The sequence below is a fragment of the Protobothrops mucrosquamatus genome, unplaced genomic scaffold (assembly GCF_001527695.2).
Source record: "Protobothrops mucrosquamatus isolate PMUCROS unplaced genomic scaffold, P.Mucros_1.0 scaffold289, whole genome shotgun sequence".
NCBI lineage: Eukaryota > Metazoa > Chordata > Lepidosauria > Squamata > Viperidae > Protobothrops > Protobothrops mucrosquamatus.
Window position 1 is genome coordinate 566,817 of NW_015386633.1, and position 25,083 is coordinate 591,899.

General features: G+C 41.4%; 1 protein-coding gene across 2 annotated transcripts in view; it reads left to right on the plus strand.

Annotated features, from left to right (window-relative positions):
- GRIP1 (glutamate receptor interacting protein 1) overlaps window positions 1–24,851 on the plus strand; it is a 370,480-nt gene extending 345,629 nt beyond the window's left edge. For both annotated transcript variants that reach the window (XM_029283947.1, XM_029283946.1), the window contains 6 exons: window positions 6,820–6,976; window positions 16,826–16,928; window positions 17,069–17,113; window positions 20,931–21,164; window positions 22,970–23,116; window positions 24,484–24,851. In XM_029283947.1, the coding sequence (XP_029139780.1) occupies window positions 6,820–6,976; window positions 16,826–16,928; window positions 17,069–17,113; window positions 20,931–21,164; window positions 22,970–23,116; window positions 24,484–24,720 (923 nt within the window). In that variant the 3' untranslated portion in view covers window positions 24,721–24,851. The remainder of the gene's footprint in view (window positions 1–6,819; window positions 6,977–16,825; window positions 16,929–17,068; window positions 17,114–20,930; window positions 21,165–22,969; window positions 23,117–24,483) is intronic.
- The last annotated feature ends 232 nt before the right edge of the window (window positions 24,852–25,083 follow it).

The following is a 25,083-nucleotide window of genomic DNA, read 5'->3' on the forward strand; positions in this document are numbered from 1 at the left end:
AGGGAGCATAAAAAAATTCATTGCTTTGTTGCCCTTTTATTTCTCCTTCATCTCTTTGTCATTAAGATGTCAAGAGGCTTTCTAAGTAAGAACAGTTTTCAACAACAGTTGTGAAGTACTAAGAAGCTGTATATAAATCTAAGTGCCAAGTGCTACGTTTAAACATATTTAATTTAATAAGATTGTCACTGATAAACTGAACTTGCAAAAGAGTCTGTCTTATATTTAATTTTTAAATATGTAGTTAGGAAATGAATATAATAGTACCTATCTAAAAACACTGGTTTTGAAGTGCTAGAATCACAAACACATGACCATGTGGATAGTGCAATAGCCAGAATTTTGAGGACTGGGCATAGGTATCAAATGTTTGTGATTGGTAAGCAAGGACTACCTGTATATGTATTGTTGAGTTTGCGGTTCGCAAGCAATTGACGAAGACGCATTGTGTAAACAATAGCTCTTTATTCTCCTTCTCCAACTCCAAGCAAAGAGCAAAAGGCTCGCAGGCCTTTTATAGGGTGAGGAACCCAGCTAGTGCTAACCAATAGGAAGGCAGCGTTTTCGCGCCTTGCGCATGCGCGCAAGGCTGGCGCCGCTCAGTCTGGTTCCGGGCAGGTTTTACAATCCCCGGGACCATTTCCAACCTTTTCTGGGCCTGCTGAGTTTCCTCAATAGGCCCAGGACACAACACCCCTCCCCCCTAGATAGAACACACACAATTCCAATTTCTTACAATAATAATAAAATAAAAGAAAAATAATATTCCACTCCATACAACACCCTTTTATAACTAATAGGGTTGGCTAACCAACCACTCTCTGATGTGGCTTCGCGTGTCTATCTATTTTCCCAACGTAGGTTCATCTCCATGACCTAGACTTGTAAGGTCCCTTGTGTTGACAGGAACCTCACATAATTGCCTAGATGCTTAGGAGGGACCTTAGCCCTTTGTGACCTACGCAAGGTTAGGGAGGGGGGCCTGGCTTGTCAGCTCACCTGCTCGGCTAGGCAGACCAGGACTTGTACTTAAGGGCGCCTGGCCTACTGGCCCATCTGATGGGCTCACTAGACCAGGACTTTTATGCAAACGTTTTGCAGGTGACCCCTGGTGAGGCGTACTGGCAAATTTGCCAGAGCTCTTTCCAGGCTCCTGTATAGCAGCTGGAATTTCCCAACCTTCTGAATTGGCTGAGGATTCCCCAACTACCCTGGATGGCTCCAGGGAACTTGATCCCTCAAGCCCGCGACCAGTCTCGGACGTGACCTGCATTGCAGGAGTGCCCCAATAGTTCCAGACCCCAGTGGCAGAAGTGCCAGAGTCAGGAGCCGCCTCTATGGCAAACTCCTCCTCAGGTGAATCCCTGTTTGGAGCTCTTGCGGATACGCATGACTCCCTATTTGGCGCACTTGCTGAATTGTGAGGATGCCCTTGCTCCACCCCTGAGAAATCCCTAGCGTCCTGCGGTACTTCCCAGGAGCAATGGGGCAATGTCTCAGAATGTTGACCTGAAGTGTGATCTGGCTCCTGGGCCCCCTCCCCTCCGAGAGCAGAGGCAGGGGTGGAAGCATCATGGGACAACCGCCAGCGCAGTTGATCAATGTGATGCCTCAGGACGCGACCATCTCCCAGGGTCACTTCGTATGATAGAGGTCCAGAGATCTTACAGATGACAGCAGGAACCCAGAGGTGTCCAGGACCATAGTTCCTAGTCCAGGCCAGATCGCCCACCTGAAGTCTCCTAGGTGCCCGCGGCTGTGACACCTGTGAAGCCACCCGGTCAGGGTGCAGTTTATCCAACTTAGTAATGAGACGGCGACCCCAGCACAGTTCAGCTGGGCTCTTTCCGGTGGCAGTGTATGGTGTGGTGCGATGTGCAAGAAGGAAATCTGCTAACCTGTGATGCCAGCTGCCGTATGTTAGTCTTTTGAGTGTGTCTTTGGTGGTGCGCACCATTCTCTCCGCTTGCCCGTTGGTGGAAGGGTGAAAGGGAGCAGACGTTGTGTGCCAGATCAGGTTGGCCTGAAGAAAAGCCTGGAACTCAGAAGATGTAAATTGAGGACCATTGTCAGATACAAGCACATCTGGAAGGCCATGGGTTGCAAAGATTCCTCTTAACACCTGGATGGTCCTGGCAGTAGTAGTGGAGGAGACAGGTACAACCTCTAGCCACTTGGAGTGGCTATCCACAAGGATAAGGAAGAATTGCCCCTGAAAGGGCCCAGCATAATCTAAATGTACCCGTGACCAAGGGGTGTGCGTCTCCTCCCACCTGTGTACTGGGGCCTGAGGCACTTCAGGCCGTGATTGTTGGCACACTTGGCACCTGTGCACCTGAGCTTCGATTGCTCTATCAAGCCCAGGCCACCAAAGATGGCTGCGCGCAAGCGCTTTCATGCGCACAATTCCTGGATGTCCCTCATGCAGTGAGGACAAGACCCTAGACCTTAGTGAGGTAGGAATAACTACTCTACTCCCCCATAATAGGCACCCATTGAAGGTAGACAGTGCGTTTCTCCTTTGCCAGAAACTTTGAAATGTCGCATCTGGACACGTGTCAGGCCATCCTGACAATACCCATGTCAGCACACGCGTGCAAGCGTGTGATCAGTGGCAGTCTCTGCAGCAACATCCCTTGCATTGAGGGGAGATTCAGGCAACTCTTGAATAGAAAGAATATTAATGGCAGGAGCAGGGTCTGGCTCTACCTGTTTCAGAGGTAATCTGCTTAGGCCATCTGCATGGCCCATCTCTTTTCCCGGTTTGTGAACTAAAGTGTAGTCATATGCTGACAGGAAGATGGACCATCTCAGCATACAAGGAGAAATGATATGAGGTGTCTGTTTGTTGGTTGTAAACAAGCCCAGTAGAGGCTTGTGGTCTGTATAGACCGTGAAGTGGCGGCCATATAAGAAATCATGGAATTTCTTAATGCCAGCCACTATTGCCAAGGCTTCTCTGTCAATCTGAGCGTAATTCCGCTCTGCAGATGACAGAGTCCTTGAATAATAGGCCACAGGGACCTGTGTCCCATCAGCCTTCAGATGACTAAGTACTGCTCCCACTCCATAAGGAGATGCATCACATGCGATGCAAACAGGCAGTTGCTCATTGAAATGCGCTAAAACAGCATTGGAAGTGAGCAAGGCCTTAACCTCATTGAAACTCCTGTCATGGACTTTAGTCCACTGCCATGGAGCCTGCTTGTCTAAGAGCCTATGTAACGGCTCTGCCACAGCAGCCTTGTGTGGGAGGAATGCATGGTAAAAATTCAAGAGTCCCAAGAATGCTTGTAACTCACTCTTGGACTTTGGACTTGTGGCCTGCTGAATAACTTGCAATTTGTCTTCAACAGGGTGTGTGCCTTGGGCATCAATCCTGAAACCCAAGAAGTCAGTTGAAGTGACTCCTATCTTACATTTATCCTGCTTTAACTTAAGGCCTGCTTTGCGAAAACGAAGCAAGACAGCCCTTAATCTCTCTGCTAGATTTTGAGATAACTCCCCAGCAATGAGGATGTCATCAAAATAGGGGCAGACCCCAGGAATATCTCGAAGTGTGCTCTCCATTACACTTTGGAATATGCCAGGGGCTACATTTACCCCAAATTGCAATCTCTTGACCTTGAAGGCCCCCCTGTGAGTTACAATAGTCTGGGCCTGTGCCAAGTCAAGTTTCGCAAAGATGCGCTCCCCCTTGAGGGAGGCCAGAATGTGGCTTACAACAGGAACTGGATAAGCGTGCTGTTGCAATGCCTTGTTCAGTGTACATTTGTAATCAGCACATATACGTATTTCCCCATTAGCCTTTACAGGCGTTACTATGGGGGTTTCCCATGGACTAGAATCCTCAGGTTCTAAGATGCCCTGCTGGAGCAATTTGTCCAGCTCAGCATCTATTTTACCTTTGAGGGCAAAAGGTACCCTTCTAGGCTTAACCCTGATGGGCGTGACAGTGGGGTCCAACCATAGCGTAATGGGAGGCCCCTTGTAGGATCCTAGCTCTGAACTAAACATATCTGCAAACTCCTTGCAGACCTCTGCAAGGCTTGCCGTCTGCAAATGGTGCAGCCATTACCTGGATTCCCAGAGCCTCAAACCAATCGAGTCCAATAAGACTTGTACGATCACCCCCAACTACCACCACATCTAGGAGACCTTCAAAATCCTTATGCTGCACATCAAGGGTGGCCTCCCCCTTAACACACACCATAGAATTCTGAAAAACTGTAAGTATTAGATTCGATGGCCTGAGTTTAGCTCGAAGGCCGCTACTACTACAAATCCTTTTGAATGTGTTAATTGAAATAATGGAGAGAGCAGACCCAGTGTCCAACTCCATTAGTAAGGGAACCCCTTGCAACCTTACATTAATGGAAAGTTTCTTCTTAAGGGGCTTGTGTGTCCCTGTTCTTAGAATGCTCCTGCGCAATGCGCAGAAACCCACCCTGTGTTAGCTGGGGACCCTGGTACCTTTCTGAAGCAATTCTTCCTGAGGTTGGACCTTCTGGCGACCTAAACAGACGGATGCAATGTGGCCTTGCCTGCCACACGCCTGGCAAATGGCGGAGCGGAACTTGCAATCAGCTCGCTTGTGGCGTCCTCCGCACCCGAAGCATTGAAGAGCTGCTGGGACCTTGTCCGGATGTCCCTTCTGCCTCCTCTCAGCTGGCTGGTGAAGTCTGTCCACCTCCTCTTCAGGATCCGCTTCTGATCCTTCTCGAGCGTCCTCTTCATGGACGGTTGCTGTGTCCGGAGGGTTCCTGGCGAGCCGCAAGGCCTTCACAGCCCCGCCAGCTGCTTCCTCAGCTGCCACCTCTCGTAAGGCATCTTGGAAGGAAACATCTTCTTTCGCAAAGATCTTCTGTTGTAAGTCTCTGCTCCTTAAGTCGCAAACGAAGCGATCTCGCAGCCTCTCTTCCAGATCCTTGAACTCACAAGGCCTGGCCACTTGCCTTAAGGCAGCAATAAAGTCCGCAGCAGATTCACCCGGCCTCTGGTCTCTCTGCTCGAATGCGTGCCTCCAAGCAATGATGGATAACTTCGACTCGAGAGGTGCAGGGGCCACCAGATTTTCTGCGATGTCAAAAGCTTCTTGTCCGCAGGCACACAAAAGAGTTGCTGCCTTTAGACCATCTTCTCTTATCTGGTTTACTCTAAAGTTATTCTCCACCCGTGCTACGTAGGAGTTCCATCTCTCTGGGTGGGAGACATCGAAATCAGTTAAGTGGCCAATCTTCGACATCGTAAAGTTCACGATCTTCACCAATCGCTTCCTCTACAAGCTGATGTTTGGGAAAGGGTCCTTTAGCCGAGCTCACTCCCCAGCGACGCTGTACTGGCGGAATGGGACGCTGATGCAGATGCCGTCTTCCCACGTCAGGACTTCCTGGGTAAGTCCTTCTTCATTTCTTAAGCTTGCAAAGGATCCCACCTTCGTCGCCAGTGTTGAGTTTGCAGTTCGCAAACAATTGACGAAGACGCATTGTGTAAACAATAGCTCTTTATTCTCCTTCTCCAACTCCAAGCAAAGAGCAAAAAGCTCGCAGGCCTTTTATAGGGTGAGGAACCCAGCTAGTGCTAACCAATAGGAAGGCAGCGTTTTCGCGCCTTGCGCATGCGCGCAAGGCTGGCGCCGCTCAGTCTGGTCCTGGGCAGGTTTTACAATCCCCGGGACCATTTGCAACCTTTTCTGGGCCTGCTGAGTTTCCTCAACAGGCCCAGGACACAACATGTATGTATGTTTGTTTGTGTGTGTGTGTGTATCATATATGCACAGAAAAAATATTAATTTGATCATAAATAATTAAAAGTCCTATATTTAAAGGATTTGAACGGGGCCAGCAAAATAGCAGAAACATCTCTGAATGATGTGATATAACCCTCATGCTGAACATCATTCAGACAAAACACTTCTAGGAAGAGAAATATAATGAAATGTAATTCTAATGATTGAATAGGAATAACAGGAGCAATACAATAACAAAGAACTTGGAAACTCTATTAGAGCAAACAGACTAAGTACCATAAACTCTCTGTATACTGTATTTTGTTCAAGCTGCCTAGAAGTAAACAAATAAAGTGTACATCTCTGGCTATTCTATACAGTAACAAACCACATAAATAGATCAAGATAGACAATCCTCAATCTATTTGTTTTGTCATAGTACATTGAAATTGTAAGACAGATTACTTTTGGCAGGACAATCTTTTCCTTTTTAAAAAAATAAGAAAAAATGAGAGGAAGTGGCCTTTAAAAGGCAAACCTCTCCCATCCTTAAACCACTAGCACCATCAGGCTTAAAATTATATTTTGAGCCATTCCAGAAGGGCTTTTTAGGTGTAGAAACTGAGGTGGTTTCCCTCTCAGAGATTTTCCACTCAGGGAAGGAAAGGGAACAGAAGGGAAGGGAAGGTCCCCACCACTTCTGGTAATATTGTCTTCTGGTTGAGTGGTTTGTGGTTCCCATAAAAGTTCCCCATACTTTCTATATGATGAATAGATTTCAAATAGCATTGATTTCTTAGAATATTGCATATGACATGCAGAAATGAGAGCAATCAACATAGCCTTAAATGGAAGCATATCATGTTCTTCATGATAAGATTGTTTTTAAGAATATAACATAATTTCAGTTTGCCCTTCCAAGAGAGTTCAGGCATATAACCACAAGTTAATTCTTGCTGATTCTTATAATCCACATATATTTGGTTCAATAAATAATGGCTTAAATCATACAATGGATGGAAGAATAAATTTCACACTGCATTTTTTTTTTTACATAATCACCTGTAATCAACATATGGTTACTTTTTTAGGTCCCAATTATCAGGCTTCGGGATACAACTTCAATACCTTTGAATGGAGAGGTCCAAAACAAAAGGGTAGTTTGTCTCCTCTGAATAGGCCCCGAATCAACTCCTTCCATGATACAGGGTTATGTGATGATGACTGGGATAAACCAATAGCAAGTAGGTAAGTTTTGTGCTACATATTCAATTATTTACTGCACGCAGTAGCACATTCTTTTATTGGTGTACCTTTTAGGACTGTTCAAAACTTCAGATATGGAGGCATGTAGGTGCTTTTGAGCAGGGACCTGTTTACAACTCTTTAAACTGAAATTGGCATCATCCCTAGAAGAGGTGTGTCCACTTCAAAGAGTTTCAGACAGATGCAACATTTGCCTTCCCCAAAAGCACCTTTTTTGTCTCTGAAACTAAAGTACTGAACAAATATATCACATTGCCAAGTACTTCAAATGCTGAATTGCCAATTTGTCCTCAAGTTGCTGTGATATATTGACAATTCATGCTATATGAGATTAGTAATATTCAAAGCATGTTGTGAGGCTGAAAGCAAGCCGTGTGCAGTTGGTGAACATTTCTGTGTAATAGTTTAGGTCATTAACTATTGATATTAATTCAAAACTGAAAGAGCTCCAGGTATTGAAGGAAGTTTTAGTTTCCATCTCCTGTCTCCTGTCTTCATTATATTTGATGGATCATTCTCAGATTCATTCTTCAGGACTTAGGAGGTTTCACTGTGATTTCCACATAAATCAGTAAATATGACACTGTGGTATCATACTATGAAGAAGGTATGCTGCCTTTAACACTATACCAAAATGGCTCTCTATATGACAGTGAAAGAAGGATTTACGATTCAAGGTCCTGAACCAACCCCAATATCTAACACCAGGAGATTTTCTCCTTGCTAGGTTTCTTCTGACATAATATCAACTAAAAATTAAGCCCTGCTGAGGAAAAAAAAGTATCAAGAGTGATTTAGTACTTTTGTCCATATGATTTGGGTATTCTGCCATAGATTAGATAGGGAACTAGGAGATCAGCCATATTGGACTTAATTCTCACTAACAGAGATGACATGATAGAAGGTGTTGAAGCCACAGGAACCTTGGGGGAAAGTGATCATGCAATATTAGAATTCAACATTATGCAAGCACAAGCAATAGAACATAGTCAAGCTAGAGTCTTAGACTTTAAGAGAACTAATTTCAATAAACTTAGAGAGAGCTTGGAAAGGATTCCATGGATGAGAATCCTCCAGGGGAAAATAACTCAAGAAGCTTGGGAAATTTTGAAAAGTGAGATTATAAAAACCCAGTCTAGCACAATACCAATGAAGAAGAAAAATAACAGCTCTCAAAAGAAACCAGCATGGCTACATAAAAAACTCTCTGATAAATTGAAAGACAAAAAGGACAAATATAAAAAGTGGAAAGAGGGGAACATAACTAAGGCAGAATATCAGCAAATAGCCCAAGCCTGCAAAGATGAAGTGAGGAAAGCTAAGACACAAAATGAACTAAGACTTGCGATAAAAGTCAAAAATAACAAAAAAAGCTTCTTTCAACATATAAAAAACAGGAAAAAAGTTAAGGAAATGATTGGTCTGTTGTGTAGTGGGAACAGCGAGACATTGAAGACACGGAGTTGAATTAACAGCTCTTTATTAGGTTCACACAGAAGCAAGCTCTAGCAGCTGCTTGACTTATATTTATACGGACCGCCGCTAGGTGGTGGCAAATCAGTTTAAAGTACTCATTCCCACCTAAAACACAAGGCTTAAAGTTATACAGACAGAAAGTATAGGATTCAAATAAAGCAATCAGTTAACCGTTCTTTATAACAGACCCTTTGAATTGCTTAATACATAATATCCCTTCCCCCTAAATCAATACATATCCATAAATTGTACATATTCATTTAGATAAGTAGGTGGCTTCCACGATCGTTTTGATCACCTTGTTTCTGCCTGAGGTTCCCAGTCTACCTTTGGTTGGCTGGGTAGACCAGAGTCTTTTTGACAGCTTTGGTCAGGTAGACCAGTCTCTGTTTGCCTTGCCTGGCCGGGTAGACCAGTCCCTGTTTGTCTTTGCTGGCCGGGTAGACTGGTCTCCTTTCGGTTGGTCTGTTCGGGTAGACCTGTACACCCGTCTGTGAGTGGAGCAGTTCCTGAAAAGCTGGGAAATAAGTCCTCCAGCAAGCTCTGTGTCATGTGTCTGATTAACGAAACACTTAAAAGGACTTTCAGGCATTTTTTTATCCTAAAAGCATTTATTAAGGTTACAGAGATGTCAGTACGGCATGGTGGAATGCTTAGATCTGAGATTCTTTTCCGTTGCACATACATTCCATGCATTTTTCCCTCCCCTATTTTGGGGTCATGGTTCACATCTTCCAATTAACTTGGAAGATGTGATTCACTTCCGGTTTCTTTTTCCCGGGCTTTCCTTATTCTCCTCCCCTTTCACTGTTACCTGATTTAACTATAAAAATACCAGACAGTTCTGCATATTGTCAAAGCAAGAATATACAGTATTTGCTGCGTTGACACTCTGATCTGCAGGCACTGTTCCTTCAGTCAGTAGCGACTCACCCACGGCTGAGTCATCCAGCATGTCTCTGTGAGTCGTGCAGGACTCTGGAGATCGAGACGCGCTGCAGCTGTCAGGCAGCCCTCGGCTCTCCTCTTGGTTGGTGGCGAGGGTTAGATTAGCCTGCCGCCGATGCAGCTGATCGATGTGGCGGTGCAAAATGCGCCCGTCTTCCAGGACCACTTCGTAATAGAGTGGTCCTGACACCTTACAAACCACAGCTACCACCCACAGTGTCCCTTGACCATAGTTTCTTGCCCAAACTCGGTCACCGACTTGCAAGTTCCTCGGTAGCTTGGGCTGCACTGTCTCTGTTGCAATACTGTCTGGATGGAGACAGTCCAGCTTCGTGGTCAGCCGACGTCCCCATCTCAGCTCTGCTGGGCTATGACCCATTGTGGTGCATGGAGTTGTGTGTTGACAGAGCAAAAAGTCTGCCAATCTGTGATGCCAATCACCCCTGGTTAGTCTTTTAAGTGCTTCTTTGGTTGTCCTGACCATCCTTTCCGCTTGGCCATTAGAGACCGGGTGAAACGGGGCAGAGGTGGCGTGTCTAATCATATTAGACCTTAGAAATGACTGAAATTCTGCAGCAGTAAATTGTACCCCATTATCTGATACAATAGAAGGGACAGGTGCTACCTCAAGCCACTTTCAGTGACTGTCCAATACAATGAGGAACACCTGTCCTTGGAAGGGTCCTGCGTAGTCTATGTGAATCCTAGACCAGGGAGTTTGCATGGTTTCCCAGCGATATACTGGAGCTTGAGGCATTTCAGGTCTGGATGTTGGCAAACCTGGCATCCTTTAACTTGAGCCTCAATATCCTTATCCAACCCTGGCCAGGTAGCTTCTCGCGAATGCCTGCATCCTGACTATTCCAGGATGTCTCTCATGCAGAGATTCTAAGACTCTTTCCCTTAATGTGTGTGGGACTATGACCCTACTCCCCCATAGAATACATCCCTTGTGTGCAGACAGCTCGTCCTGTCTTCTAATAAAGCTCTGAAACTCTGTTCCGGGACTGGTTACTGGCCACCCTCTCAGCACCCAGTTCAAAACTCGGCTGAGAGTTTTATTGGAGGCTATCGCAGCAGCCACATCCCCAGCGTGAAGGGGACATTCATGCAAATCCTGAATTGATAAAATGCATGCAGCAGGTGCGGGGTCTGGTTCTAAATTAGGCAGGGGGAGTCTGCTGAGTGTGTCAGCATGACCCATTTCCTTACCAGGCTTATGGGCTAGCCTGTAATTGTAGGCTGCCATAAAGATTGACCACCTCAGCATTCTTGGAGACAGGATCTGAGGGGTTTGCTTGTCTGCAGTGAACAGACCTAGAAGAGGCTTGTGATCTGTAAAGACCATAAAAGGGTGACCATAAAGGAAATTGTGGAATTTCTTTATTCCTGCAACTATGGCTACAGCCTTCTTATCAATGTGAGTATAATTTCTTTCTGCAGGGGAAAGTGTCGTTGAGTAATAAGCTATGGGTGCTTGCTGCCCATTTGCCATTATATGGCTCAAAACTGTTCCTATCCCGTATGATGATGCATCACATGCAATACTGATAGGCAGCTTTTCGTTAAAATGTGTTAACACAGAGTCTGATGACAGCAGTGATTTGACTGCTATGAAACTGTTTTTGTGGGTGCTAGTCCATTGCCATGGTGCCCTTTTATCTAAGAGCCTGTGTAGAGGCTCTGCTAATGCAGCCTTTTGAGGTAGAAAGGCATGATAAAAGTTAAATAGCCCTAGGAATGCCTGCAGCTCTCCCTTTGACTTTGGTCTGGGAGCCTATAAAATAGCTTTGAGCTTTGAATCAGCTGGGTGTATTCAGGTAGCGTCGATCCAGAAACCCAGGAATTCTGTGGAGTTGACTACTATTTGACATTTTTCCCTTTTGAGCTTTAGCCCCGCTTTGCGGAAGCGCTGAAGAACAGCCCTTAAACGTTCTGCAAATATCTCTGCTGACTCCCCAGAAATTAAAATGTCGTCAAAATAAGGACACACACCTGGAATGGTTTTTAACGTGCGTTCCATCACACTCTGAAAGAGCCCTGGGGCTACACTGACCCCAAACTGCAGGCGTCTAACCTTGAATGCCCCTCTATGGGTAACTATTGTTTGAGCCTCAGCAAAGGTGTCATCCACAGGCAGTTGCTGATAAGCCTGTGCCAGGTCCAGCTTTGCAAATAAGCAACCTCCTTGTAAAGATGCCAGAATGTGGCTAACTACAGGTAGCAGATATGCATGCTGCTGAAGTGCCTTATTAATAGTGCACTTATAATCAGCGCAGATGCGCACCTCTCCGTTGGGCTTGACCAGTGTAACAATGGGGGTTTCCCACACACAGCTGTCAATGGGTTGCAAGACTCCCTGTTGAACGAGCTTATCTAACTCTGCATCAGTCTTGGGCTTAAGGGCAAAAGGCACTCTACGAGGCTTTACTCTGATTGTGGCTACGGTTGTATCAAGGTGGAGAGCAATTGGTGCTCCTTTGTACTTCCCTAAATTGGGACTGAATACGTCCGCAAACTCCTGGCAGACAGCTACCAAATCTGCTGTTTGGGTTCTGTTGATGCCAGTCACATAGATGCCCAGGGCATCAAACCAGTCTAAGCCAATCAGGCTTGTTCGCTGGCCTTCCACCACCACGACACTTAGGGGACCCTCAAACTCTTTGAATGTCACTTTTATCGTAGCTTCTCCTTTAACCGCTATGTGTGAGTTTTGAAAATCTGTCAAAACTAAGTCTGACGGCTTGAGTCTGACTCGTTTTCTGCCATTTCTGCAGATGAAGTTAAAAGTCTTATAGGAAATTATAGACACAGCTGATCGAGTGTCGAGTTCCATGGAGAATGGAAGGCCTTTGCAGCTTGACTTTTAGTCTAAGCTTTTCTTTTAGGAGGCGATGGGTTCCAGTTCTAAGGATGCTCCTTCTTTCAGAGCAAAATCCTACTCTATTCTTCTCCTGGGGAAGTCTTTGTGTGACAATTCCCTCTGGTGACCTTTTCAGACAGTAGCAATGTGGCCTTGTTTGCCACATGCTCGGCACACAGCTGCGCGGAACTGGCATTCTGAGCGCTGGTGTCGTCCACTGCAGCTAGGGAAGAAGGCTGCCTTGTCAAGCGGCCGCTGCCTTCTTTCTGGGATCTTCTGCACCCGGTTGATCTCAATGTCAATGTCTGGGTCTTCAGTTCTCTCTGACTCTTCATGATGCACAGCTGTCTGGCTGGGGAAATTCTTTGAGGGATGTAAAGTCTTGATGGCTCCACCTGCGGTCTCTTCTGCCATCACTTCTTTCAGTGCATCCTGGAATGTCAGGGTATCTTTAGCGAACAGCCTTTGTTGTAAGTCTCTGCTTCTCAGGCCATATACCAGTCGGTCCCGGAGCCTGTCCTCTAGGTCGGGAAACTCGCAGAGACGGGATGCTTGGCGTAGGGCGGCTATAAATTCAGCAATGGTTTCACCTGACTGCTGCTCTTTCTGCTCGAACGTGTGTCTGTATGCAGTGATGGACAGTTTCAGTTCGAAGTGCTCCTTGAGTCTTTGTTTCAAGTCAGCGAAGGTGACTGACTCCAAGGAAGCAGGAGCGACTAAGTTCTCCATTATATCAAAGGTGGCTTGGCCACACACGCACAACAAGGTTGCAGCTTTTAAATTATCTTCTCTGACCTGGTTAGCTCTGAATAGTTTTCTACTCTTGAGACATACGAACTCCATTGTTTGGGGTGCATTACATCGAACTCTGAAAGCTTGCCAACTTTGGCCATGGTTTGGCTGTTGCTGCGTCTCCAATGTCTTATTCTGCTAGGGCTTCTGTGAGGTTCCTAGGAACGGGTCCCAAGGAATGTGCTACCTCCAGCATTTGCATACTGGCAGGCAGAAGGGGGGAACGCGGTTCCAACCAGGGCTCTGATATCTGGTCTTACCCCTTTTAGTGACTTAGCTCTCTTCCTAGCAGCATATCTCATCCTCGTCGCCACTGTTGTGTACTGGGAACAGTGAGACATTGAAGACACGGATTTGAATTAACAGCTCTTTATTAGGTTCACACAGAAGCAAGCTCTAGCAGCTGCTTGACTTATATTTATACGGACCACCACTAGGCAGCGGCCAGTTTAAAGTACTCATTCCCGCCTAAAACACAAGGCTTAAAGTTATACAGACAGACAGTCTATGATTCAAATAAAGCAATCAGTTAACCGTTCTTTATAACAGACCCTTTGAATTGCTTAATACATAACATGGTCCATTAGTAGGAGAAAGTGACAAGAAAGTGACAAGCAACAGTTAGAACAATTAATCAGTGGAACAAGCTGCTTCCAGAAGTTTTAAATGTTCCAACACTGGAAGTTTTTAAGAAGAGACTGGGCAACCATTTGTCTGAAATGGTATAGGGTTTCCTGCCTGAGCAGAGGGTTGGACTAGATGACATCCAAGGTCCCTTCTATTATTGTTATTATTATTAAATAGTTTAGGTCTACGTAAAAAAAATCTGTGTTCTAATGGTCATCTTTCTTGGTATATATTCAAAATTCTATTGACCCTTCTGCCCTTTCCCCACTCCCTATGTTGCTTTAACTTTTACATAGACATCACTATTGCTAATTTCCGCATTATAGTCTAATCAGTATAGTTAAATATAGGAAATGTTGATATTAATAATAGATTAACAAACTATAAAGAACTGAACTGTATTTCTTGTAATTTTGGGATTCGTATATCATTTCTGCTGGTGATGACAAAACTCTTTTGAATCAGACCTAAACTCTTGACAAATAGAAGTAAACCTGGATTACTAATTCTGGCATTTATTCCAATGCCATTACCAAATAGTTATTTATTATTTCATGGGTACATCAGTCTAACCCACTAGATGCTAACCATCTTACTTACATACATTCATAAAAACAAAAATCTAAATAAGGTCAAATAGTATAATTAAAAACAAGTCCAAAAGGCTCACATTGCAATTTCCATACCATACCCAGATTTGGCATCTGAGCAGAAGGGATCAAAATCATCCTCTTCATCTAAAATTTTCTGCAATTGCAGTCCAATCACTTTCTTTACAATCTACCTTAAAAAGGAGGAGTGGAGAGTAGGTTGGAATAGTCCAACATTATTGGAGCAAGTGATGTCTTCTTCAGAAGGTAAGAAACCAATGCCCCTGAGACAGAAGATACCATCCCGTATCTATGCAAATCACTAGGTTAGCATCTCAAATCTAATTATAGTCACATCCTCAGCCACCTGGAGGACAGATGGAGCATGGAACTAGCCTACAGGTGAAGGGAATCATACTACAAGGAACCCTATCTACTTTCTGAAAAACTGCAAATTGAAATGAAATAAATCCCAAATAATTTTGCAAGATGATGGTCACTTCCCTAGATATCTTTATATAGCCTGCCTAATGGAGTCCAAATTTGAGCATATCTATCTATCTATCTATCTATCTATCTATCTATCTATCTATCTATCTATCTATCTATCTATCTATCTATCTATCTATCTATCTATCTATCTATTTATTTATTTATTTATTCTACTTTGCTTTTATGCTGCTGATTCCTAAAGAGACCCAGAACAGCTAATAGTGTCAACATAAAATAAAACAATAATCCCCAATCTCAAATGCATATAAAAAGTGAAAAAATAAAAAAGATTTTAAAGTAGATAATATAAGTATCACTGGACTGCAGACCCCACCTTCAGTTATAATACACCCTCTTCCTGTGCCAGGCAAAACAGGCGAGTCTTCAATATTTTCCTGAAGCCTAAGAGACAATGCTGATTAGGACTCTATCCAGAGGAGTTCCAAAGAATAGGAGCAGCTAGTGAAAATGTCCACTTCAGATGTTAATTGAACTCTAAACCTTAGTCTGGGGCAGTGTAGGGCTTTACGGGTGACAACCAGCCCTGTAAATCACATGTGGAAGCGGACTGACAAGTTCTCAAATTCACCCATCACAGCCCAGATTGCTACTTTCTGTACTAAATGCAGTTTTCAAATGCTCTTTAAGGGCACTTCCTTATAATAATACCAACAGGAAGTATATAGGACATGAGTGACTCTGCACAGAGTTTCTAGTCCAGAATGATCATAATTGGCACACAAGATATAGATATGCAAAAGGCATTCTAGCTGGGGTGCTAGGAGAAAGCCCAAATGCAGACATCCATACTCAGAATCAACAATAGAATTTCCCTGAAATTGTTAGATCCATGAACCCAAAGCAACACAGATTTGGAGGGATTTCATTGGAGTCTGTTCTTCTCCATCCAAAACCTGATAACTTCCAGGCTTTGAATCAGCACTTCCAGCATAGCATCTCTGCCCAGGATTAAGATATAAAGCAGGTTATAATCCATATATTGATAACACCAAGCCTCATATCTGGAGGATGATCTCTCCCAGAATTTCCTGTAGCTGTTAAAAAAGAATGGACAGAGAGAACTATGAGGCACTCCACAAAGTAGAAGTCTCGTGACAGATCCCTCTTCTCCCACTACCACCAATTTCTACTTCAGGAAGGAGAGCAATCAATACAAAACAATGCCTCCCACTCCAATCCCTTGGAGATGGTCCAGAAGAATACCAAGTTCTGTGGTATTAAATGCTATGAGAAGTCAAGAAGGACCAAGAAAGTTATACTTGATGATCTTAGTCTTTCCAATGGTCATCCAGAAGTGCATAAAATGCTGTCTCCATTCTGTAACCTGGCCTGAAACCTGACTGCCAAGAGTTCAAACATTCTACTTTCTGTAGTGCTTTCTGAACTTGCAGGACCACCACTTTCTCCACAATTCTTCCTCGAAAGGAAGGTTTAAAGATAAAGTTATCCAAAACTTAACAGATTGAATGACAGATGGTTGAGTAGGAGATGTAGCATTCCTGACTCAGCAAAGCATTGATAATTGCTCAAATGGCTTTCCATCTTTCCTTTGCATCTTCAAAATTTTCTGCATGCTTCTAATTCCACAATTTATAGCAGGTAGAATGACAAAATGCTAAGAATAAAAAGCAGTGAAAGTGACTTCCCAAAGAAAAGCAGACTAGAGGCTTGTTGTTTTTGGAGAGCTGATAATTATCTATTTGTCTTATAAGATATTGTTACTCATTTTATATTTCACATTTGTATAATTAGAGACAGAAAGAGAGAGAGAAATAGAGAGGGAGAGACTTTCAGTACAATGATTTTTAAAAATCAACAGCAGTTTGAGTCAAGTCAGCACAGACCTGTTATAAATTCATATACTCCACAGCCCAGTTCATCAGCTGTATCTCCTCTGCCTTGTTATCTAGCTCCCACACACACCACAAAAAAATCCTTGTTGTTACTATGTATTGCAAGCATTTCCTGTGAAGTTCGTTGTGATGTTCTCTATAACTTTAGCAAACCTTTCTCTGACTCCAGTTTTACAGGTGTCCCTGAGCCTGACCAGGAGGAAAACTTCTGGTCCCAAGCACTGGAGGATTTGGAGACTTGTGGACAGTCAGGAATTCTGAGGGAATTAGAGGTAGAAGCAATCTACTCCTTCATAACAGACTAATTTCTTTTTTTCAATTAACACTCATTTTTGTTGGGTTTTTCCCTCCTTTTTTCTAAGTTTGCATTAATCTCACAAAATCATTTTAAAGCTTTAACCCCTCTCCACAGGACAAGGTTGACAGGCGTCTGTATTTGAGAAACATGGCTCTCTTGGTACTTACCCTTTAGTGTTTATATTTTTGCTTGCATAGCTCCCTTTGCTAATCCTCAATCAAGCAATTACTTTCCATGGATCTGCTGCTGAAATTTGTGTGAGCAAAAGCTTCTCCTGTGCTACTTCTGGCTGCATTTGTTTGCAGGCTTACTTTGCCTTAACAGCACACATCCCATTCTTTTCTAGCAGCTTTTATAAAAGTTTTCCTGGCATGTATCTCTCGCAACAGAACTGAATTTGAATTATAGGGAACATAAATGAAAACAAAATTTCCACACATTTTTACAATTAGATTCACCACATGAACTAATATAGCTACAAAAGATTTATATATTTAGTGGGGGGTTTTGCTGTTGCAATCTGCCATATTAACTTTGCACTCAGTTATTTTACTTCAAAAACAGAGTAACCAGATACTTTTAAAAAAACGTGGCCATATAGGTAGTGCTCAACTTACAACCACAACTGAGCCCAAAATTTCTGTTGCTAAGCAAGACATTTGTTAAATGAGCTTTGCCCCATTTTACTACTTTCTTGCCACAGTTGTTAAATGAATCACTGCAGTTGTTAAGTTAGTAATACAGGTGTTAAGTGAATCTGGCTTCCCAATTGACTTTGCTTATCAGAAGGTCGCAAAAGGTGATCACATGACCCTGGGATGCTGTAACCATCATAAATATGAATCATTTGCCAAGTGTCTGAATTTTGATCATTTTACCACGGGGATACTGCAACAGTTGTAAATGTGAAAAACGGTCATAAGTCAATTTTTTCAGTCTCTTTGTAACTTTGAATGGTCACTAAAGGAACTGTTGTAAGCTGAGGACTACCTTAATTTTTTAATTACAACAAAAATTAATATTCTTAGTTTATTTCTTCAGAAGGGTGAGTCTGCAAGAATTTTCTTTTATGTTCTTTTAAATTCCCAGTGTTGCAAAATTGTAAGATTTCTGTTTTCATCTTTATGTCATACGGAAATCACAGAGTGATCACAATGAATGTGAATGGCATTAACAAGATAAAAATCATGCTACTCAAGTTGACTGCATAGCCTCAGAGCCATAGCTTCCATATTGCATGCCTGTTATTTAATGTGGATATGTTATATATTTAATTGACATTCTGAATACTTGGGAGAAATGACTTATCAATTTGGTTTAGTTCGGCCCAAGGCATGTAGCTCAAGCTTCGCTTATGGATTTTTTCCTAAGAGCACAGCAAATGGATATGGAAATAGAATGAATATATCAATAGTTTGAGAATCGTTTCATTTAAAAAGCCTTTTAGAAAGTTAAATTAATTGGGTATATGTATTATCTTTTGCAAATTAATTGTTTTCTATTAGTCTAACCTTAACTTTCATTCTTGTCAAAGTAGATCTAATGTTTTTTAAAATTATTATTTTGGTAGTAAGGAAAAATGCTTAAAGAATATGTCAGAAACTAGAACATTTTTAAAAGAAAATAATTTAAACCCTAAATTTATTGCTTTAATACAAACAGAGGAAATACTGGAAATAAAAATATATCTTCATATATGCAATGAGAACATTGGTTGCTAAATACAATAAGACAGTATATAATGGAATTGTAGCACATGTGAGAATTTTAGTGAGTGATTTAGCACTGAGCAGGGAGTAAGTCCAAGGTCTGCAATGTCTTCTTGGTTGTTAATGAATTAATGAATATATTTAAAAGTCATGTTTGTGACTTTTAAATATAGGATGAGTGTTGGTTGTACAAAACCTTTGTATGTAACCAATGCTGTGTTGTAGACGGAAAACCCAAATGATTTGGGTTCATAGCTCTGAAAATTAAAATATTGAAAAGCAAAATAGTTGTGTTTGTTGGAGAAATGGGGTGAATGATTGCAAATTAGATGTAAATAGGGTAAATAGATAAACATGTACTTTGCTAGAAGGTTTACCTTGGGAATTATATAGAAACATAGGTTTACAAATGCTGTTGGAAAGCTAATGAATAATATGTTATGTATTGCGATAACCAAAGGTTTGCCAAAGGAAAAAAAGTTGGAGTGTGTTTCTGTCCACTTTGCTATGTTGAAATGAGAGTTGGTATATCAGGTGAAACATAAAAGTAATTTAAATGCAGTGTGAATGGTGATTCTGCCAATGTCTTGTATGGTGGTCTGAAGGCTATGGAGTAGGAACAGGCTAAACCCTGCCAAAGTTGTGAGGTTTTGGACACACACACACATCCCAAATTGGAGATATTTCATATTTAATCTTGTTTGGAATGACAAACCACCACCACCACCATCACCCAAAGAACTGGTACACAATTTTGGGATCTTCTTGGACTCACAGTTACTGTTCAAGGAGCAGGTGGCAGTGAGACAAAAAAGGCCTTTATATAAATCTATCTTCAGAACCACTTCCTCTGTTACATGGAACAGGAGGTCCTTCAGAAAGTCACTTGTGGTTTGATTGTCTTGTGCATGGCCTACCACAAAGTGTTCTACATAATGCTGCCCTTGAAACCTACTTAGGAGCTGCAGCTGGTCCAGAATGCAACAGCAATTATCTGTAAGCCTTATTAGGCCCATGTAATGTTTTTTTCTCCTTGAGTTACTCTAGTTACCAGGATTCTTTCTGGTGCAATTCAAAGAATTAGTTATTGTCTATGACAGGGGTCTTCAAACTTGGCCCTTTGATGACTTGTGGACTTCAACTCCCAGAATTCTTCAGCCAGTATGCCTGGCTGAAGAATTCTGGGAGTTGACGTCCACAAATCATAAAAGGGCCAAGTTTGAAGACCTCTGGTCTATGAAGCCTTCATGACATAAGACCTAATTATGTAACACCATCTTTTGTAGCTGTTGCCAAGCCTATACAATTGGGCAAAGTGAGCATTGGCATTCATTAATGCCATCAACTTGATGGGACATAGGAAGTTCTCTGCTGTAGTACTTAAGAAGCATGTATGGCAGGGGTGTCAAACTACCAGCCCATGGGCCAGATGCATCATAGCGAAACTGCACCCACTCCATTGCCGGCACTGGCAAAAAAGTCCTGATATGTCACGACACGTCACGTGAGGTTGCGAGTTTGACACCCCTGATGTATGGTAAAACAAATGAATGGATGCTCAACAAATGTGACCTGATTACAAAAAATAATGAACTGTGTAGAACAAGCAAGTGGCTGGTTAGAGAGACTGAGAGGATCAAATTGCCAAGTAGATATATATGAATATATATATGAAGGAAGTGTGTATGGATCAAGAAAAAAGGAAAGATTGAGAAAATTGTGATTAGATAGAGTTAGTAAGATCCTTAAAAGAGGAAGATTTTAAAAAAAGTAAAAAGACTATATGAAATAGTATATGTGTGTTGGTGTAAATTAGATTCAGCTGTATTTCCTTTTACTTTTCTTAAATCATGATTTATTTTCTTTGCCTTACTCTGCTTCTGCTACTGTGCGTAATTTTGGTTACTCCAAAAGGGGAGAACACCATGATGTGTGTCTACCTGTGTGTCTCTCTATCTCTCTCTGTGTGTGTGTTTGTGTTTAGGTGTCGTCCTGTTATGAATTAAAGGCAGGGCTTTATGTGGAAAAGTTCCACTAAATACTTCTAATAAAACTTCATATACTTTTATACTGATCCACTGGGGAATGTCAGGGATCTTCCCCAATTCCCCAATCAGATTGTTCATCTATTCTCCAAGCCATTTGCTTGCCCTGAGCAACCATATTTTGACAATAACAGCAGAAAAATATGCTACTTTTCATTAGGAATATATCTTCTTTATTATGTTATGTATTATATTTTTACAACCTGTTTATTAATGCTGCAGGCTACAATTATGTCAGGGAGTACAGTGAGCCTGAATCATGATAACTCTCAAGTTCGCAGCCATCTAGGAAGACAAGCCAGCTTTCAGGAAAGAAGTACTTCGAGGCCACATTATAGCCAGACCACTCGAAGCAACACATTGCCTTCAGATGTGGGGAGGAAATCCATAGCCCTTAGGAAAATGAAGCAAGAGATGAAAGAAATCATGTCCCCAACTCCTGTGGAGTTACACAAGGTAGCGACTTTTCGATTTCACCTTCTGGCTAAGCTCTGCATTATGAAGTATTGCAAAGCAAAAGTATGTGTGTGTGGGTGTGTGGGTGTGTGTGTGTGTGTGTGTGTGTGTGAGAGAGAGAGAGAGAGAGAGAGAGAGAGAGAGAGAGAGAGAGAGGAAAGAGAGAGGGAGGGAGAGGTAAGAGAGGGAGGGAGAGGAAAGAGAGAGAGGGAGAGAGAAAGAGAGGGAGAGGAGAGAGGAAAGAGGGAGAGAGAGGAAAGAGAGAGAGGGGGGAGAGAAAGAGAGAGGGAAAGAGAGGGAAAGGGAGAGGAAAGAGAGTGAGAGAGGAAAGAGAGAGGGAGGGAGAGGAAAGAGAGAGAGAGGGAGGGGGAGAGAGAAAGAGAGAGCGAGGGAGAGAGAGAAAAAGAGAGGAAGGAGAGAGAGAAAGAGAGGGGGAGGGAGAGGAAAGAGAGAGAGGGAGAAGAAAGAGAGAGAGGGAGAGAAAGGAGAGGAAAGAGAGGGGGTGACAGGAAAGAGGGAGAAGAAGGAGAGAGGGAGGGAGAGGAAAGAGAGAGAGAGGGATATAGAGAGAAAAAAATATGAATATATGTTGTCCTTACTGGACTTTTAGTAAAGAACGTTTAATGAAATATTTTGATTTTTTTAATTAAGAGATGAGGTATGGGGATAATTATGCTGTATTTAAAGATGGGAGATAAGCTACTAAAATTGTTTTCACCTGTTGGGATGAAGGAGAAAGGTGGTTTTTTTCCTCTCTTTCTCCGGCATAAAAATTTGTTTTCTTTGTAGCAGTTCATTGATTTCATAAATGCAACACACTATAGTTTTTTATACATTGCATAAAGGTAAAAAAGGATATATGCAGTGTTATCTTCATTTTAGATGTCAAAAGGATTTTGTGGCTCCCAATGTTTTCTTTTCTGTGAGAAATGGGTCCAAGTGGTTCTTTGAGTGTTTAACATTGCTGACCCCTGCTCTAGGTGAAGTCCAGCTAAATAGAATATAATGGAATACTTCTAATGATTTAAAAATTATACTTCTGTTGATGTGTTTTCCTTTTATAGCCTCATGATTCTTTGTAATAAAGAGTGTGCAATAAACTACTATTCCAAGACATTTCACAAGTAGTGTTGCCAATATCTGTCAATCATATATCTATGTAGAATTTTACATTTCTGTATTAGATTTATTGATATTTTCAGCTCATCTCTATAATATATTAATATGATTTTGAATCTTATTCCAGAGTATTAATGATCTCCTATTTCTTACCATTTGCAAAATGAATAAAAATGTTGGAGAATAGAATTCAGGATAAATCTTGTCCTACTCATTCAATTCTCTACTCCAGTTACATGAGAAATATGCTGAATTTGTATTTTGAGTCAGCCATGCATTTGCCATGACACTGTGCTCATACTTGTAGTATGTCAGCTGTTTTGTAGCATATTATGCTTATGGTACTCCCCCAATCTACCAAGGAAGTTATCTGATTTTAAAAATGATATAAGATTAATTTGCAAAGACTTGTTCTCTTCGAAAACTTACTAAATTAAAGTCTAGTAACTTATAATCTTGATATGATCTTCCCTAAGTATTCTAGATCTTGATGCAAAAAAAGATTTTTCATTAATATTATTTTTTCATTAATATAATGAAAAGGGGCAAGGAAAGGAAATGAGTGGAAAATGCCAGAAAAAAACTATTGCTCATCCTTAGCCTATGAGAAAATGTGGGAAGATTAGGCAGAAAAATATTTCTGAATTTTTAACAAAGTCATGAGGAATTTCCTTATCCCTTGACAGATAACTTTATACAAGGATTCTAATATGGAGGACTTTGGATTCAGTGTCTCTGATGGCTTATTGGAAAAAGGTGTATATGTTAAAAATATTCGGCCAGATGGACCTGGAGATGTAGGTGGTTTGAAGCCATATGACAGACTACTACAGGTAGTATGAAACATTATATAATTTTGAACTCAGTTAATAAGAGAAGTCATTTAGTAAGTATAAAAGGGTTTATGTTAAGCAAATATTTAAACAGTTAAGCTCAACATTCAGACATTTGAGGATATTCTATATGAAATTGTGCAAATGGAATTCTGCTTTCTCATTCACTTATTTTGTAACCCAAATAAGGGAGAATGTACTTTGGAAAATTCCATTCTATCCATGAATAGGATAGATACCAGTGTCATTAAATATCTGATAGAAAGGACCTTTTTTGTCCAATATAAAAATAGATAAAGTAATTAACCTACGAGTTGAGTGGTATTATTCAATGAAAAGAAGGAAGTGAAGGAAGAAGTGAGAAGGAGATATATATGGGACTGTAAATATAGCTACTTAAAAGTGGGATTCCTTTGCAGATTAATCTGAAGATTAGCTATAGTTTAGCTGGAACTATTTTCTAATGAATTTTAATCCCACTTGGAATACCTGCATAGGGCTCACTTCTCTTTTCTTTCCTTACTAATTTTCAGTTTCTCTTACCTCATCTGCACTTTGTTCTGTTTCCCCTTTCTCTTATAGACCCTTCCCAATACAGCTATCCTTACCCTGCATCCTGTCTCTGTCCTGTTTTTCCTTTATTTTTCTGCCTTCTGCTAAAGGAAAAAGGAGATTGCTACAATGTATGTGTAGTTTTATGTGAGAAAACTGTGTGTGAAAGAGAATAGCTGATAAATGCTGATAGAGAGAACTCTCCAAATGAAGTTTCTTATTTTAGGCAATTCAACTTAAATAATTCAACTATATCTGCCAGTTTTTCTAAAACATCAGGAGCCCTTATGCAGTGGAAGTATATGAATGCTGGAAATGAGTGAGTGAATGAATGAGTGAGTGAGTGAGTGAGTGAGTGAGTGAATGAATGAATTAATGAATGAATAAGGTAGGAAAGATGGTCATTTCATAGGATTTTTACTATTTGTTGTTGTTTACTCTTCTTTTGGGAAATAGTCCTAAATAATTCTAAATTCTAAATAAGAATTATTTATTATTTATTATTTATTTAGGTAAATACAGCTGCAACTGTGTATTCCTTCTCTTTACACAATATTGCTAAACACTGTGAGACTTCTGAATTAAATTAGATAGAATGGGGGAAAATCAAATTAAACTTATTAGCTTACAAAATTACACTCAGTTTAATTCATTATCTTGCAAATATTTTCTTCTTTATTTCAAGCTTTTTATTTGCCTGGACCTAAACTGTCTTATATTATCCTTCACCTAAGAAAAACATAATACCATCTTTTATTGGTTTGCTTGACTTGTCTTTTTTTGTTGAAAACATTCTTAATTTTTTTCCTTTTCAGGTAAATCATGTTCGGACAAGAGATTTTGACTGCTGCCTAGTTGTACCCCTAATAGCAGAGTCTGGTAATAAATTAGAACTTGTTATTAGTCGCAACCCATTACCTTCCCAAAAGAAGAGCTCAGAACACCAGACTTTCCCAATAGGACAATGGAGCCACCCAAACAATGCCTTCCTTCAACAAAGTGGACATAACACAGGTTCAGAGATGAAATGGGAACCTATGAACACTTTATAACCAAAAACTGTATCAGTCCAAGAGATTTAAATGGTGCTATTTTTTTTAATATGTCTGATACACTGGAAACACAGATACTATTCAATGTTGAGAAGCACACAGGGAAGGTTCTGATTATTTCTCAAGGCTCATTCTTTGCTGCTTTCTTCCCAATCGAGTTTTCTTCTCACTTTTTTTATAACCACAAATAGTGCCATTTCAACTTGAATTCGACATGCAAGAGAAATTAATGACAAAAGTAACTTTTTTCACGTTAATTAATCAAAAGAAACATTGTAAATGAAACTGAGCTCTTTTCAACCCGCATCAGGTCTCTGAAAAGAGTATCCCCAACTTGGAACATGAGTTTTTTTTAATCAAAAT